We start from the raw sequence: 18,544 nt of genomic DNA, 5'->3' as shown, positions 1-18,544 counted from the left end.
CCCACTGTACGCGCGGATGAATCTGTCAGCTGTGCATTGCGGTGCTGAGGTCCTCCAGACCTTTACTAATGTATGCACGACCAGACTGAAACTAAACAACTTGCAATTATATTATTGTTTTGGTTTTTTGTGCTTTTTTTTTTTAATAATCGCGCTTATTCCGATGATTGTCACTGGTGAGACTGCGAACTCGTTGGTTAGGTTTAAAACAAGGCCAATGAATATTTATTCTGATCACAATCACTATCCCAGTGGCACTGCAGGTGAAAATGAGGAGATAACCAGATTTTATATATAATCCCTATATAATCCTAATTTCAAAGAATTTGCATTTTTAAATTCTTCACCCACAGCAACACGGTTTCTTTCCTCCTTTCTCATAGCCATCTCTCAGCTGGCAGGCCCAAAGGCCAAACCTCTGCACATCACTGAACATTACAATTGAGTGTGACTGGTCTGGGGTTTCCAGGAAAACAAGGATGTAGGCAGACATAGCAGCAGCACTTGTGGCACAGGACCCCTCCCAAGTATTCTCTCTCTCTCTCTCTCTCTCTCTCTCTCTCTCTCTCTCTCTCTCTCTCTCTCTCTCTCTCTCTCTCTCTCTCTCCCCCCCAATCTATCTAGCCCTCCCTGTTTTGCAGGCAACATCTTAGCATCACTGCTAGTCTCATTCTCACCTAAGTTGTCATGTTTATTGTTTCTCTCTCTCTCTCTATCTCTCCCCCCCCTTTTTTTTTTCACCACCTTATCTATGGGTGCATTTCTGCTCATAATTTCTTCTTGCTTGCTAAGACTTCCTCCATCCTCTTCACCTCATGAGTTCCTCTTTCTTCCCCTCCCCCTATTTCTCTCTGTGCCTCCTCTTTCTCATCTTGTGCTCCCTTCACTGCAAACCCCCCCCATCACACACACACACACACACACACACACACACACACACACACTATCCCAGTTTTCTTTTTTAATAATTCCTGCATGTTACACAAGGCCCAAGTTAATTCCCTAGTTTGTGTCTTGGGCTGATGTTATAAAGATCATAAGCATGCATGTGGACACATGGGGTGAAACATGAAGTCTCACAATGCCTTTGTTCTCCTCACACTCTTTTGCCATTTTCATGATGGAGGAAATATCTCCCCTGACTTACAGCAATATGCAGTGTGATGGTGAGGGGTCTAAGTGAGTAACTGTGGTGGACTGGTGAGTGACACTGGGAGCAGGGTTAATGGCAAAGTTACACTCTTAGAGAAGCTGGTGCGTGTGTGGTTTTTTCTTTTCCAAATGGCGCTGAACTCTCTGACCCCCTCTGGAAAATGCAGTATCTCTCCCAGTCGTGCTACAGATTACCAGAAGACAAAAGGACCAAGGCGGAGCCATGCTGACAGCCTTCTGCAGGAGGAGGGAGTGTGGGACAACCATGGAGGATTCACAACGATGGACACCAGCCTCCCAATTATGAACATTGCCCCATGTCGTTCATATATTGGCCATAAGCAAATAAGGCTTGAGGCTCAAAGCACCAACACCTCCGAAGTCTGCAAAGCATGTAATCCTGCCCCAGCCCACCAAAAAAAAAAAAAAACAAGATTAGCACATGAAACCTGCGTATATACAAATCACTAGTGCAACCTAATGGAGAGTGTGTTAGAGAAGTAAAGAAAAGAGTGCAGGCAGGGTGGAGTGGGTGGAGAAGAGTGACAGGAGTGATTTGTGATAGAAGAGTATCTGCAAGAGTGAAAGGGAAAGTTTATAGGACTGTGGTGAGACCTGCGATGTTGTATGGTTTAGAGACAGTGGCATTGTGTAAAAGACAGGAGGTGGAGCTGGAGGTAGCAGAGCTGAAGATGTTGAGGTTTTCGTTGGTAGTGATGAGGATGGACAGCATTAGAAATGAGTTTATTAGAGGGACAGCGCATGTAGGACGTTTTGGAGACAAATTGAGGGAGGTGAGATTGAGATGGTTTGGTGTGCAGAGGAGGGACATGGGGTATATTGGTAAAAGAATGCTGAGGATGGAGCCACCAGGAAGGGGGAAAAGATAAAGGCCAAGGAGGAGGTTTATATATGTGGTGAGGGAAGACATGCAGGAGGTTGGTTTGAAAAAGGCAGATGTAGAGCACAGGGTAGTATGGAGACAGATGATCCCGTAATGGGAGCAGCCGAAAGAAGAAGGCGAATTTTCCATCCATAGCTTGATCACTTTTGTATAGGCTAATGGAAGACACTAGTGCCACCTCGTGGACAGAATGGGGGTTGTACATAATAAGTCAAAGTCTGAATCTGTGGCGTTGTGGCACGTAGAGCACAGACTGGACTATTCAGGAGATTTGTAGATTTTGAACTTATAGCAGGGAAATTCACAAAACATCAACCAAAACTACTACTGTACATTATCAACACTGTGTATTATTGCTAAACTATGTATTTAAATAATAAATCATATGGATCAGGTCCAAATTGCTACGACCCAGTTTATGGTTGGGCCACACATCGTGATTAAAGGCACGGGGTGGTGAATAAAAAAAGGTGTAGGTAATGTACTGTATATGGTATCTTTATATACAAATAATGCACAGAGACTAGGGATTGTGTAAAAGAGGAGTAAGCTTCAGGACCAGTCCTATGGTGATCTGTTACAGCAGTGGTTCCCAACCTTTTCTTTTTTTTTTTTTTTTTTTTGCATCACTGACCAGTTTTACGCAGGACCATTTTTTTCCACTGAGGTGGGTGGGGGTCTGTATATAGTGTGCATATTATTACTATTATAAATATTATATAATTGAATTGTTAATGTAATTACATATATAATGGAAATGTAACTCGCCATAATGCAATACTAGTGGGATGCATAGGAATCCGTTGCGACACAAACAAGCAAATAATAATAATAATGATAATGAAAAATGGAAATAAAATAATGTTTAAAGGGTCTTTCTGCTTTCTGTGCAGACAGGTACCTAATGATCCACGGCCCGTTGTTTAGGGACCCCTGTATTACAGTGATGGGGTACAGAGGACAAATTACAGATGCACTCAAATTAGAGTTACATTGTGTAAAATAAGTGTAAATTAGTGCAAATTCATGTACAGGCTCAGTGTACGTAAAAACACTTTGCAGCGCACCTCTTCATTCTCTTATGTTGAGGTTTAAACATAGGAACTATGATGGATGTCTAAGTGCTTGGCTCCTCAGAAGTGTGATCTGATATCCTGATCTTGTCTCCCATGACTTCAGGACATTTACACCAGCAGGGTCATGACGCTCGGGGGTCACGAGGTACCCAGAACAACCGGAGTCATAAGAGGATCAATCCCAACTCTCGCGAGAACAGGTGATACCTAATATGGCGGCACTCTGCTTATTAAGATAACTCCATTTTTTTTCTCGAACCAATAAGTATTCATGATTTACTGAAAGGTGGAGGAACTCGAGCAATTTGTGCACAGCCGTTTCGCACTACAGATATTGACAAGTCACCTTCAATAGAATTATTATTTTATTTTTGTTTACATAATCATTAGGCATGTTATAGCAGTGAAATATTGGCTGCTCAAACACTCGAAATCTTCCTCCCCTTCCTCGTGCTCTTCTTCCTCTTCCTCTTCTTTCGGCTTCTCCCAATAGGGGTCGCCACAGCGGATCATCCGTCTCCATATACACCCCCATTCCCGTCCTCTACATCTGACTCTTTAACACCAAACAAAATAATTCTGTTTAAAATTTTCAAAATTATATATAGTTTTTGTTTGTTTTGAGGTAGATTCTAATATGTTTGTATTTAGGTTAAACTGTAAATAAATAATTATATATAATAAATAAATAATAAATAAACTGTATATATATATATATATATATATATATATATATATATATATATATATATATATATATATATATATATATACACACACACACACACACACACACACACACACACACAAGCCAGTGCACTCTTAGTGCCGGTCCCAAGCCCGGATGAATGGGGAGGGTTGCGTTAGGAAGGGCATCAAGCGTAAAGCATGTACCAAATCAAATATGCGGATCACAAACCTGAATTTTATACCAACGACCGCCACAGGTATCGTTAGCCAACAGGGTGCCGGTGGAAATTGGGCTACTGTTGTCCGAAGGTGAAGAAGAAGAGGAGGAAGATGTCTACAAAGATGGCAGGGAATGGAGAAGTGTAGGAGAGTGGAGGTTCGGGTTGGTACTATAAATGCTGGTACTATGACTGGTAAAAGGAGAGAGGTAGCTGATATGGTGGAGAGGAGAAAGGTAGATATGTTGTGTGTTCAGGAGACCAAGTGGAAAGGGAGTAAGGCCAAGAACATTGGAGAGAGGTTTAAACTGTTCTATCATGGTGTGGATGGAAAGAGCAATGGTGTAGGGGTGATCCTGGAGAAAGAGTACAGTAAGAGAGTAGTGGAGGTGAAGAGAATTTCTGATAGGGTGATGAACGTGAAGCTGGAAGTTGAAGGAGTAATGATAAATGTCATCAGTGCTTATGCTTCACAAGTGGGTTGTGAGATGGATGGAAGGATGGAATGAAAAAATCTGGAGGGAGTTAGATGAAGTGGTAGAAGGTGTACCTAGGCAAGAACGATTGGTGATTTGGGCAGATTTTAATGGGCATGTAGGTGAAGGGAACAGAGGTGATGAGGAGGTGATGGGTAGGTACGGCTTTAAGGAGACGAATGTGGAAGGGCAGATGGTGGTAGATTTTGCTAAAAGGATGGAAATGGCTTATTTTAAGGAGAAGCAGGATCATAGGGTGACGTATAAGAGTGGAGGAAGGTGCACACAGGTGGACTATGTTCTATGCAGGAGATGCAACCTGAAGGAGATTGGAGACTGTAAGGTTTTGGCAGGGGACAGTGTAGCTAAACAGCATCGGATGGTGGTCTGTAGGATGGTTTTGGAGGTGAAGAAGAAGAGGAGGAGAGTGAGGACTGAAAAAAAAGAATAAGATGGTGGAAACTGAAGGAGGAAGACTGTAGTGTGAGATTTAGGAAAGAGGTCAGACTGAGGTTTTTTGAATGTGGTGAGGGAAGACATGCAGGTAGTTGGTTTGAAAGAGGCAGATGTAGAGGACAGGGGGGTATGGAGACGGATGATCCACTGTGGCAACCCCGAACACCTCATCATTTGTAACCGTTATTAAGGGTGGAGACAAAGGGCAATGGGACAGAAAGGGGGAGACACCGGGACATGCTGCCTGGCGAGCAATGTCACCTACACTCCGTTACCCCCACCCCCTTTCCCTAAATAATATTTTTACCTAACTTTTTTCCCCAACAGTCACATCATGTTAATGTCCTGAACTGACACCGTGTTTTAAAATCACAAATCGCTCAGCAAAATATGGACACAATGTTTATGTATTATGTTTTACATACATCAACAAAAAATAACACAAAACTAAACTAAACTTCAACAAAAAGTTACACAAAACTAACTGGAACATAATATAAAGTGCATTTAGTGCAAAAAAAAAAAAAAAAAAAGTGAGAGTAGATAAAGAGAGACTGCAGCACCAACCAGGACAGAAGATTTGTGTTATTTTAGTTTATTTTGTGTGTTGTTATATTGTGTTTTCTCTCAGACTTTATACACAATAATAATGATGATCAGTTTCAAAACAAGATGTCCTTAAAATAAATCTTAGTTAACATATTGCAATATTTAAAAACAAAACATCCTCCACATCACCATTCTCAATTCCCATTACAGCTGAAGCTTAGTTGTACAATAAAGAAGTTTTGTTTAGGTAATGAAAATTTACACACAGACTTGATTATGGTCGAGTGCATTAGGGTTAGGTCTAACCTTCCTTGCTTTGGATTTCTCCCTGAAGAAATCATGTTGTGTAATGAGCTGGGATAATTTTTAATAAACTATTAAAAATAGTCAGCACGCCTTTTAAAATGACTAAAGCTTCACTACCTAAGTGGTCAAGTTTGTCTCCAGACCTGAACCTTATTGAACACCTGAGGGGCATCTTCAAGAAGAATGTGTAGAAGCACCATGTGTCTAACATCCAGCAGCTCTGTGATGTCATTATGGAGGAGTGAAAGAGGATCCCAGCAACAACCAGTGCAGCTCTGGTGAATTCCATGCCCAGGAGGATTAAGGCAGTGCTGGATAACAATAGTGCTCACACAAAATATTAACACTTTGGACACAGTTTTGACATGTTCACTTAGGGTGTACTCACTTTTGTTGCGAGGTATTTTGACAATAATAGCTGTATGTTAAGTTATTTTTAGAGGACAGTAAATCTGTACTGCTATACACGCTGCCCACTCTAAAATATATCCAATGTGAGGGGTGCACTTACTTTTGTGAGATATTGCATGACAATGGAGATTTGTTTTAAAGATTCAAAAGACACAGAAGTGACTGAGTGAGTAACTGATTAATTCCCTTTTTGTGTTAACAAATACAGCAGTCAGTTGTGTGAGTAAAGTAACAGCAAGGCTTGTTTTTAAATACTGCACATGACTTGTACATTCTACCTTTTATGTCATAATTATGGATTATGCTGATAAGACATGGCCATGCTTTGTTTTTTTCATAACTAGTATTAGTTATTTATGTAGCATTAGCTGTTGGAGAACAGCTGTTTTACGTTAATCTGATTGTAAATGTATAACTATAAATAAGGTGTGTGTATATACACCTAATATATATCCAATCTACAGTACAGATCAAAAGTTTGGACACACCTTCTCATTCAAAGAGCTTTCTTTATTTTCATGACTATGAAAATTGTAGATTTACACTGAAGGCATCAAAACTATGAATTAACACATGTGGAATTATATATGGAATTATATACATAACAAAAAAGTGTGAAACAACTGAAAAATGTCATATTCTAGGTTCTTCAAAGTAGCCACCTTTTGCTTTGATTACTGCTTTGCACACTCTTGGCATTCTCTTAATGAGCTTCAAGAGGTAGTCACCTGAAATGGTCTTCCAACGGTCTTGAAGGAGTTCCCCGAGAGATGCTTGGCACTTGTTGGCCCTTTTGCCCTCACTCTGTGGTCCAGCTCACCCCTAAACCATCTCGATTGGGTTCAGGTCCGGTGACTGTGGAGGCCAGGTCATCTGGCGCAGCACCCCATCACTCTCCTTCTTGGTCAAATAGCCCTTGATGCCTTCAGTGTGATGCTACAATTTTCATAGGCATGAAAATAAAGAAAACTCTGAATGAGCAGGTGTGTCCAAACTTTTGGTCTGTACTGTAGATTCTGATTCCTGTTTGACAGGAACATCCTTTTCAAAGTTTACATTTCTAAACAATTTGGGATTGCTGGTTCCCTCCCACTCTCTGACACACATGACAACTACAAACAAAAGGAGGGTGGGGCAAACACATGCTTCCTTCAAGACGTGCCCTGACCGCAATATTTTTAGCCCTCAGCCCTTAGCAGTGAAAAGTGGTGTCTTGAGATAAATTAATGGTTGAATTCTTTTAGTTGAATTTTTTAAGAACTACACACACACACACACACACACACACACACACAATAGGAAAACTCTAGATAATTTGTAATTTGTATGTCGGTATAATGTTATAATTTCCTGCCTTACACCCAAAATTCTCTCTTGTAATCTTTGATGGACAAGTTTTTTCCCCACCAACTTTGATTAAAAGTGTGTTAAGTGTTAGTAGACAAAACAGAGACATTCTGTATGTCCCAATAATAAAGATCTTTGTTTTTTTCCCACCTTGCTCCTTTATGAACTGCAATCACTTTGGGACTTCCTGTTCTTTATTACATTTTTAGAAATGCTACAAATGCTGCATGACAGGGCGGTATAACCCACTTTCATCTACTCTGCATACGTCACTGTAATTGTTTACACGAACAGAGAATGCCACCATTTACTCGCTTGACTCCTGGCCACCAATAGCTGTGAGATCACGTTTTCCTGTTCTGATATTTGATGTGAATGTTAACTGCAGCTCTGAACAATTATCTGCATGATTGTATCCATTGCAGTGCTTTCAGAAGATTGATTGATTGGATAATTACCTGAATCTCCAGGTATATAAGTGTTATTAACAAAGCTATCAGTGAATCTATATACACCTGTTCACCTGCTTATTTATGCAATTTTCCAATCAGCCAAACATGTGAATGTTCACATTTACTCAAATAACCATTATTTACTACTGCGGTGATAAAAAGATATAGCATCTTGGAATGCACAATTCACTGAACCTTGAGGAAGTTTTGTAACTACAGCACACTATCTGGTTCCACTCCTGTAAACTATGAACAGGAATCTTAGGCTAAATAGACACAGGTGCACAAAAATGGACATTTAAAGAACCTCAGCTGGTCTACATGAATTCTAAATTAGTTCCTGTGCAGCCAGTAACCATTAGAGGCACATAATTAGGTGAATGGATTTCACCTGTGTGCAGTGATTGTGTCATGTGATCTTAATATAAAAACATCTGTTTCTAAAAGGTCCTAGAAAGGTCATAGAATGTGAAACCAGGCCAATGGACTGTCAAAAATCTGGTATATAGTCCTGTAAAAGGATCAATCAGTGTTTGGTGGAGTTTTAGCAAACATGTGGAGAAAGATTTTTCAGGCTCAAGAGACAAAACTGCAATTTTGCATTTGGAAAAACATACCAATAGAAAACCAATTCTGCTCACCATATACCACACTGTGAAGAATGTAGGTGGTAGAACCTTGTTGTAAAGATGGCAGAAAGGCCATGTATTGTTTTTCATGTGAGCTTAATGTATTTTTTCTTATCTTTTAATCTAAAAAGTTTATTTATTGAGGCATTTGCCTTTCTTCTGGTTTCAGAACCCATTCAATATGTTATACCACTATAATTCTTGTGCAACATGTGCAGTGTGAATTCAGGGCATTTTCACACATCATGGCAACAATAAAAATGAGAGGAATATTTTTATGGTTAATGTTTTACAGTCTGATGATAAAACTGTTTTATCCATTTGCTTTATATGATATAAGCACAGCGAGTAGCATTACTACCCCTTGGCTCTCCCAAGATTGAAACACAGTCACATGTTCTCTATGCTTGTGGGTTGCTGCCAGATCTTCTGGTTTCCTTCCACCTCCCTAGAACCTACCAGTAACTACTTTAATTTGCTTTAAATTGCCTTTGGGTGTGTATGTGTGTATAAATATGCATTTGTGGTGCCTCAGCCCTGATCAGTGAAAAGGGGTGTCTGGAGATAAATTAATGGTTGAATTATTTTAGTTAAATCTTTTTTAAACTACAACCACCCAACACACACACAAGGGAAACTCTAGATCATTTGTATGTCGGTATAATGTTTCCTGCCTTACACCCAAAAATACTCTCTTGTAATCTTTAATGGACAAGTCTTTTTCCCACCAACTTGGATTAAAAGTGTGTTAATTTTTAGTATACAAAACAGACCTTCTGTATGTCCAAATAATAAAAATATTTGTTTTTTTGCCCACCTTGCTCCTTTATGAACTGCAATCACTTTAGGACTTCCTGTTCCTCATTACATTTTCTCTATTATCATTCAAAACTTCACTGATCTGAAACCATTTCATCCATATTTAAATTCTAATGCCTATTCAACCCCTTTACTCTTGAGAGACACATTTTTAGACACATATCTTCCCAGTGTATACATCTGCACAATTATATTAATGTGGATTAATCCAGAGAAGGAATGCACACACTTTTCCACCTGTATTTACAGGCGGCATGGTGGGTAAATCGGAAATTACACAGTTTTAATGTGAAGTGCACTACTAAGGGTGCACCAGATATGATGTCTTACCCTACTTAGGTCACTTATGGAGAGAATGCGGCTCGATTTGGGATAAAGCCATTGTCGTCATTTCCCATAGAGCGGTTGCTGTGGACGAGGAAAGAAAGAGAGAGAGAGAGAGAGAGAGAGAGAGAGAAGAAACAAAGAAAGAAATAAAGAAAAAAAAAAGGAAGAGAGTAAGGAAAGACAGACAGAAAGAAAGAAAAAAGCAAAGAAAGAAAGAAAAAAGCAAAGAAAGAAAGAATAGAGTAGAGTAGAACATATCCGTAGACCTAATTAGCAGTCGGCCCTGCTGTTTGGCGCCATCCTGCCGGAGAGATAAAAGCTGGATGAATGTAGCATGCTAAGCTAATATCGATTATTTATACACCGCGGCTATGTTAAGCTAGCCGTGGCAGCTAACGCCTGGTTTGCCGTACAGTCAGCTAGCGTGCTCATTAGCGTGTTAATATTCCGGTGCGTCCGACGGTAGCTGCCTCAATTCCCCGGTTTGTGGCTTCCTGATATATATTTATATATTTGGAAAAGGTATCGACCCTTAACGGTGCTTCAAGTGAACGGCGGACGGCTACAAAATGGGGGTGAGTCTGTCTCGCTAATTAGCGCAATGATTGGGTTTGTGTGCTAAATGCAGGCGGCAGTTTGAACAAAGACCCGCCGCTGATGTGTGTGATGGGGAGAGCAGATCTGTTTGCTCCACATTTCGCCTTCATATACATGTATATAAAACCATGAGCAGCGGCTGTGGACCCTGTGGTGTTTTCGTGCTCTCAGTCTGATTTCTTAAATGGGAAAACTAAAAAAAATAAATAAACCAGTCCTCCCTTCAGTGTGCTGTGGAACAGGATGAAATGACTGCAGGAAAGAATATGGGGGGAAAGTGCTGTTCTTGCATTGATGTATTCTCTATTGTGCTCTCAGTCGATTGCAGGAATGCTGTGTTAGCTAACATGTGGCATGGACGGAAGAAACACAAGCCCGACATGTGGCCTTCCCACCAGCACTAGCAATGACTCTGATCTGCGTTAACACCTAAACATCACGATGGATTTATTTAGACCTGATTCCAGCCATCTTCTGAAACCGAGTTTCATTTTAGACCAATCTCCAAGCGTCTTCTATCATTATTCCTAAAATTCTCATTCATTAGATGATTAACCTCAGATTCCATTTTTTTTTCAGTACAATGCTGTGTCCCAGTCCTAGTGTTTTCCACTTAAGATCTGCATTTTAAATATTTATTATATATGATTTATGTATTATGATGGACACATGTTTTACAGCATCTCATGCATCAAACGAGGCCTGTTTCAAGCCGGTATCTGATTTTCCCAGATGTCTTCAGATCTTTAACTTCTGTATACCTGTTTTAAATGTAAACTTGCAGTAAAACCATACTAAATATCAGAGTTTTTTTTGTCACTGATATGCTTGGTTTATATTCTCTGATCATGAAAATGATTAAATATCAATTGACACCAAATGCTTTTATACAAGATGAAACAAATTGGTGAATTCACTCTGTTACATGATATTAATGGTTTGGTTATCTTGGCTGGACAAACTCAACATACCTTGTGAATGGTACATCCACTGCTAAATACACTAGGGTTAAATGTCCTCGTGTTCTCGCCAGGCACATTTCTCCTACCAGCTTCCCCCCCATCCTCAGGATGAACTGAATCTAGGTGTCTAAGTAGGGTACAGTTCTCATCACCTTGACATTGCATCCATTTTTTACCCTTTGTGTACAGCACAACTTGGGTCTCCTTTATTTAAGCTGCAAATTCCTGGATGCTCCTGGATCTGCTTCGAACACTTGTCTTGGTCTTTTAATATTGTGTGTACATATACATAAATATAAACCACACGCACCTCTTTTCTGTAATCGTTTGCATTATCATCAGAGCTGTGGGAGTTTTACAGGGTGAGCGTGTACATTTAATCATATGACCTGAGGGGGAATGTGTTGTTTTTGACTGGTTCTTTAAATAGTAGCCTTACTGCAAAACCGCTAATATGTAGGATGGTTTGTTCCAGTTTTATTTCTTATGCCATTTATTTGACATTTTTAACAAGTTATGGGGCATCACAAGCATTTATTATATTTACCGTTCTTGGATTTTTAGGTTTCTATTATTATTATTATTATTATTTCTTTTTTTTTCTTCACCATATAACACTTTACTCACACTGGATCTCATGAGGTTACATGCAAGAACAGGAAATGTGTTAACTACTAGTGTTAACTGCTTGCAACTGACATGCAGGCACATCGATCTCTTGGGGGAAATGTCAATTCAAGCAAAAGTGTCAAGACAACAACAAATACTCTCTGTGGTAAATTCGTGTCTTCCAGTTAATTTGAAGCTCTCTGCTGAATTAGCAGTTTTAAACCTATATATGATGTACGTTGAGGTCTCCAGACATAAGCTGGTTTAAAGTATTTTTATTAGGGCTGTCAGTGGCTAAAAATATTGACTTACAATTAATCACCTGATTGTCAGATGTTAACTTGTGATTAATCGCAAGTTAATCATACATTTTTATCTGTTCTAAATGTACTTTAAATTAATACTATCTAATCAACATGGGCATGGAAAATGGGGTTGTTTTTATGAAAATGTATGTTTATTATAAGTGAAACCAGACTTAACATAGAGCAAAGACAAAATATTCTTCTAAATGTTAAAAGAAATTATAGTGTTTTAAGTTATGTAAATCAGGACCCCAAATGAAACTTTTGCTATGTTCCCACACGGACGGTTTTAATTGCGGGATGTGCGCATCATGGTGGAGTTTGGTGCCGATTTGATCAGTAATCAGTGCATCAGTAAAAATGTTTTGTGATTGGAAAAATTTTTTTTTTATGTTTTTATTTTTATATATATTTATATATAAATCATTATATATATTTATATATAATGATTTAAAGTAAGGACATCGTGAGTAAATGTGTGTTGCGGTGAATGGTTTTATTTCGCCTCTTATTTATATTTGTAATAAAATGGACAAACAGAAATGGATGCTGCATTAATAAAACTGGTGCTGTTCAAAGGAAATTGTGTTAATTTTAGGTCTTGCATTGTGTTTGAAGCAGTTCTACACAAAATCTTAATGTTGTATTTATGTACATTGATACAGATACCCAGACCCTGGTTGGAGCGTTTGATATTTCAACATCCATTTGAGTGCTTTGTTTGAAAGAAAAAAGCAAAAAAATGTAATTGGCTCCCAACCCTGTCCCCTTTTTTACCAATGCTCTGTGCGTTTCAGCGTTTTTAAATTTAGCTGCTCTAGCAAAGCTTCCCTGATTCAGTAAAGTCTAAAGAAAATACTCGGGTCAAGTTTACACTAAGCTCAGGGTCAAAGTCATTGAATTTAATGATCAATTTAGAAGTGTGTCCTGGTAATCAGGGATCAAAAACAAGGTACTGAGGAAAGAGCTTATTGTAGATTGATGTTTGACTATCTATTCCTCTGCAGAGAAAGTCAAATAGAGCGAAGGAGAAGAAGCAGAGGAGGCTTGAAGAAAGAGCAGCCATGGATGCTGTGTGTGCTAAAGTGGTTGCAGCCAATAAGGTACAGTGTCTTCTCCATACTGAAATTGATTGTATTTTAACCTCTACCCTAACTGGCCTTTTTTCCTGATATTTTAATCATATCTTCTGTGTCTGCAGCTAGAAGATCCTCTCTCAGCTTTTCCAGTGTTCAAAAAGTATGACAGAAACGGGTATGTGACGCCACTTGTCCGCGTTGTTTTCTAGGTTGCTGACGTCGTTTTTTTCCACTGCTGTGTTGTTGGTAGTTCTTAGCCAGCATAAAACGCTGCTGGTTTAAAACCGAAAACATTTAATTGCTATACCCAGCAGTTATTTTTGAGCTCGGCATATTAAAATAAGATTAAGCTTATGTGGGGGGGGGGGGTAATTAAAAATGTATTTGAGTTCTGTTTTGTACTCATAAAACTCATCAGTTTTGGTAGAAATGTATAATATTATGCAGTATTATTATTTTTTCCCCCTCTTAAAGTTGACGGGTCCCGCCCCCAAGCTTTCTTCCTGATGTCAGTTTGGAGAGTTTGCCTCTGACTTGCTCATTAAGGATCTAAATATAAATATACATCTGGATTTCTTTAACCCTCCTTTGTGACGGTGCAAAGTTAAAAGCATGGTACAAATAAAATGGAGCAGATTTGAAATTAATTGCATACTACCCACCTTACAGATTCTAAAGTAGCAAAGTAGTAATCTTATAAAAGATATTGTGACTAGCTATTTGCTATGAATTACAAATACCTGCCTCATAATATTTAACAAGTGTGTCCTTATATGACAGATTTATGGCTTATTAGTGAACCTCAGTTAACCTGCAATCTTGTATCTATGGAGATTGTTGCTGAAATGGTTGACTATATTAGAGGTAACAACTCTTAATGTATCTGCGAAGAAAGTTGTCCAGCTTACTTTATTGGAATAATTGCAACATTATAAAAAGATAAATTGTCTGTCACTGTTTCGTTAATGTGTAGGATTTATATTTTACGTCATCTGAAATCCCCCATCGCTGTTATTTTCACACTGCACAATGATGTCTCCCACATGTGTTTACCTAATTGTTTGGCACTTAAAAAGATGACCACACAGGCTGATTCTTAAGAAGCTTCACCGTTCTTCTGACTCAAGCACTGGCATGTGTGAAATCGCTATGTTCTCTTGTCTGGCAGGCTAAATCTGGAGATTGAGTGTAAGCGAGTGACTGCTCTGTCTTCCATCACTGTGGAGTGGGCTTATGAGCTGACCAGAGCCAACGTACAGACACTGTAGGTATTAATCACACAGATATTTTTTTCCTGTTAAAAGTAATCAACAGTATAGATATATAAAAGTATAGGTACAATGTCTTGTTAGTAGATTTAGGTATGTAACACATTTTATTGATTTATTCCTTTGATTAATTACATTTTGTTGAGGCGGGTCTACAAGAATGGCGTTCCCACTGTTGGTGCTTGACTCCATATATTCGCCTTTAGGATATTAACATTGTGACTACTAAGGATCTTGATGAGATTTGTAGTTATAATATTTATGAGCACCATTTCAGCAATCACTGTGGAGCCATGTAATGGCTTCTAGTGGTTAAAACAGGATTTACAAATGTGCACGGTTCCTTGTTTGTTAATGGTCCCTGCTTACCTTGTTTATAGATATGAACAGAGTGAGTGGGGATGGAAGGAGAGGGAGAAACGGGAGGAGATGAAGGACGAGAGAGCGTGGTATCTCCTGGCCCGTGATTCCGAATCTGCTCCTGTAGCATTTTCCCATTTCCGATTCGATGTTGAATGTGGTGACGAGGTTTTATATTGGTACGGTCTGTTTTTTTTTTTCCCCCCTATGGGCAAATGTACTGTGTAGTTATTTGCTACCAGTTTCAGCTCTTTAATTGAGCTGGAACCCGTGGTGAAGTGTCGCTGCATGTTCATGCTTTAGAAATGTTCCTGTGAAATGTGAAAATGTAAAAGCAGCTGTAAGCTATTAATAAACTTAAGCTTTCCAACTTTTTTTCTCAGTTATGAGCTCCAGTTGGAGAGCAAGGTCAGGCGGAAAGGTCTGGGAAAGTTTCTCGTCCAAATCCTGCAGCTCATTGCCAACAGGTACAAATTTCCAAATGTCATCAGCAGAAGAGGACTGTGATTATGCACTTCAGTGTTCAGTATGCAGCATTTATACACACACAGGCACAGAGTACAGTCCTGAACTACAATGAGATATAGAAAATTTGGGAAAGGGTCCAGTGCTGTCATGAACTGCACTTATGTAGATTGATTTTTCTAAACCAGTACACAAATGTTTTTTTGTTCCTTGGCTCAGTTTAGCAAATCGCTAAAAAAAGTACAGTCTGGTCAGTGCAGATGTAACAAAAAGAACTATTAGCTGTGTGGACTATGGAGAAATGATTTGTATAAGTTTTATATTGAAAATGTACTGTTTATTTTTAGCATTCTACCATCCAAATGAGTTTCCATTATATCTGCTGCTGGCAGCTTGGACTGCACAGCTAGTTATACTCTTATTTTCTTACACTCCCCAAACTTGAATGCAAATAATGCAAATGCTTGTTTTGCTATCTTTTTTTTAAGATATTTTTTGGGACAGTTTGGCATAAACCCTAACCAGGGTTTTATTTAAAGGGAATGATAGCTGCATTATTGAAAGCACTCTTTAGAAAGATTTTAAAGGGGAAGGTCTGCCATGTTAAATGTAAGCATTAGTCAAATATCCTAAGTTGAGTCTGTTAATGAGTGACCCTTTAAGACCCACATTTCATTTTCTAAAATCCGACTGAAAACTGGAATATTCGGCAGTAATTGTAGATCATGCATCATGACTCAGTGTTGGGATATGCTGCTGTCAGGTTTCTGTATAAGTATACATCAGCCCTCTTTGACTTTTCTTTTCTTCATGTTTAATAGAATTCCCATAGTGCTATTTGAAAGGGTATTTTTTTTTTGTTCTCTTTGTTTTAGTACACAGATGAAAAAGGTCATGTTGACTGTTTTCAAACACAACCATGGAGCCTACCAATTTTTTCGAGAGGCCTTGCAGTAAGTCCGAACACTTTTGCTTGCTAGATGGTTACCGTTTTTTGTTTGTTTTTATTTTTCCCACTTTGCATCATCTTTTCATATGAACTGTCCATTCATTTACGGTTCTGAAATTTCGGGAGCAGTCTTTAATAAGCACTTTAATAGAAGGTTTGGAGAAAAGAGAGCCTGTATTCTAATATCCTGGGTTAACACTGTTTCAGTGTGATTAATATGATTAATGTGCTTTCTGCCTCAGATTTGAGATTGATGAGACCTCGCCCAGCATGTCTGGGTGCTGTGGAGATGAGTACTCGTACGAGATTTTGAGTCGGCGGACAAAATATGGCGAGGTGTCTGGTCATGCTCATGCTGGCAGCCACTGTGGAGGTTGCTGCCATTAGGTGCTGGTCCTGTTTTTCTGTTACAGAAATATTCCTCATCTGAACCTCCGGTCACCAATTTTATTTTATGCTCTACATTGCCCCTGTATTACATCCCCTTAAGCCTAGTTCAGTCACACAGTGTAGCCACAAAGAACAAGAAATGAACAGGAGCCAGTCAGAGCACCACAGAACTGTTCATATTTCACTAACTGGTATTAAACAGAGTGTTGAGTGAGTTTGAGAGTTTGCAGTAGGTTACATCACTGTAAATAATGTGAAAAATGGTTTGGATGGCTAATCCCTTATACGTTTGGTCATGTGTAAAGTAGGTGATTGGAAACTTTAAATGAAAGTGTAAATGCATTACCCTTCAGATCCAAATTTGATGTACATAAGGGTATTGCTTTGGACACATCCAAAAGAAAGTCATGGGGCTGGAACACAGCGGATACAAAGCTTTATTTACATAATGTTTGGGTTTAAACATCATGAAAGTTTTCCTATTACTAGTGCTTTAAGTTAATGTAAGACCAATAAGTGATTTTGCAAACTATTACTATCTTCTACCTCTGTGCTAAATGTTTTATTTTTATTTTTTTTTTTCCTTTTAATAGTTGTCACTGAATACTTTTGAGTTACTTTGTAGACTTTATAGTTAAGAATGAGAAGTCGCATGGTTTTTGAGGTGCATGTGTGTTATATGGTGCTCTTAATGACAGTGTAAAGGTGATGGATTTTAAAGCTTAAAGCTGTGAAGTGGTGACTGAACTAGGCCTTAGATTAAGCTCTCCTCTATGAAGGTCCATTTTTTTTTCCACTTACTGTTTTTAACTTGATCGTTGCCCATGACGAAGAAAAATAAGTATCTTCACTCTCCAGTTTCATGAATCTTTGAACAACAGAGATGGCAGTAATGCTCATGTGACAGCTCTGTGTAGTGAACTTTTGCTCTCACCTCAGGAACCAGCATGGTGAGTAGTACATCTACACATCCGATGGCGATAATCACAACAAGCATCAAGGGTGGACTTGATGCATTTAGCCTACAAATCTCTCTGTCTCCCAAGCTGCTGATCATTGAGTTCAAGGGCATGGCACACTGGCTGTTACTGCCATTTTCTCTATTGCTCTGTCAGGGTACTTGTACATACATTTTAACAAAATGCAAGGGGCTTACCTAAGTGTTGTTTTTCTTTAAGTAACCGAATACAATGAATGGCTTTGTATTCTTTATAATCACTCAAAACAGGTCAGTCTCAGGTCACTCAATTTAGAAAAACCTATATCAAATATTTTATAATGGTTATCCCTATCTAATTGATGAAGGGGCTGATGCTTATTTCAACACACATTTAGTGTAGAAAAAGTATTTTTCTTTTCTTTTCTTTTTTTAAGTATCACAGCCTTTTTTATCATCTCAAAACATGTTTTTTTTTCTTAACTGTATATAATCTGTTGCTATTTTTTTTATTATTTTTCCTTTTTTTTTTTTTTTTTTGCCTCCACGAAGGTCTTTGGGGAGAAATTACAATGAGACAATTTAAAGTGATGTTTGATAAGTGAGTATTCTTGTCTCATGCTTTGTTGTTGATGCAGAAAGGGAAGTTATTTCAGCTTTTGGTGTTTTATTTGTATGCAACAAATAAACTGGTTTGACTCAGTTTCTTCATTTTCTTCTTTTTTAATTTTTATTATTCATTATTTCTTTTACATTGTGATAAAGTAATTGGTACAGCATGACCGTATATCTAAAGAAAATTGGTCCATTA

The 18,544-nt window shown here is 38.6% G+C and overlaps 1 protein-coding gene across 1 annotated transcript; it reads left to right on the top strand.

Annotated features, from left to right (window-relative positions):
* The first annotated feature begins 9,875 nt into the window (after window positions 1–9,875).
* naa40 (N-alpha-acetyltransferase 40, NatD catalytic subunit) lies at window positions 9,876–18,435 on the top strand. Its single transcript, XM_083542403.1, has 8 exons — window positions 9,876–10,387; window positions 13,293–13,388; window positions 13,487–13,539; window positions 14,533–14,628; window positions 15,013–15,171; window positions 15,376–15,459; window positions 16,333–16,410; window positions 16,649–18,435. The coding sequence occupies exons 1-8, from the start codon at window positions 10,382–10,384 to the stop codon at window positions 16,791–16,793; spliced, it is 717 nt and encodes a 238-aa protein (XP_083398529.1). The 5' UTR covers window positions 9,876–10,381; the 3' UTR covers window positions 16,794–18,435.
* Window positions 18,436–18,544: the final 109 nt, after the last annotated feature.

The sequence above is a fragment of the Silurus aristotelis genome, assembly GCF_946808225.1.
Source record: "Silurus aristotelis genome assembly, chromosome: 5".
NCBI lineage: Eukaryota > Metazoa > Chordata > Actinopteri > Siluriformes > Siluridae > Silurus > Silurus aristotelis.
Note: the sequence above shows the minus strand (reverse complement) of the source record. Positions and strands in the feature narration are given on the sequence as shown.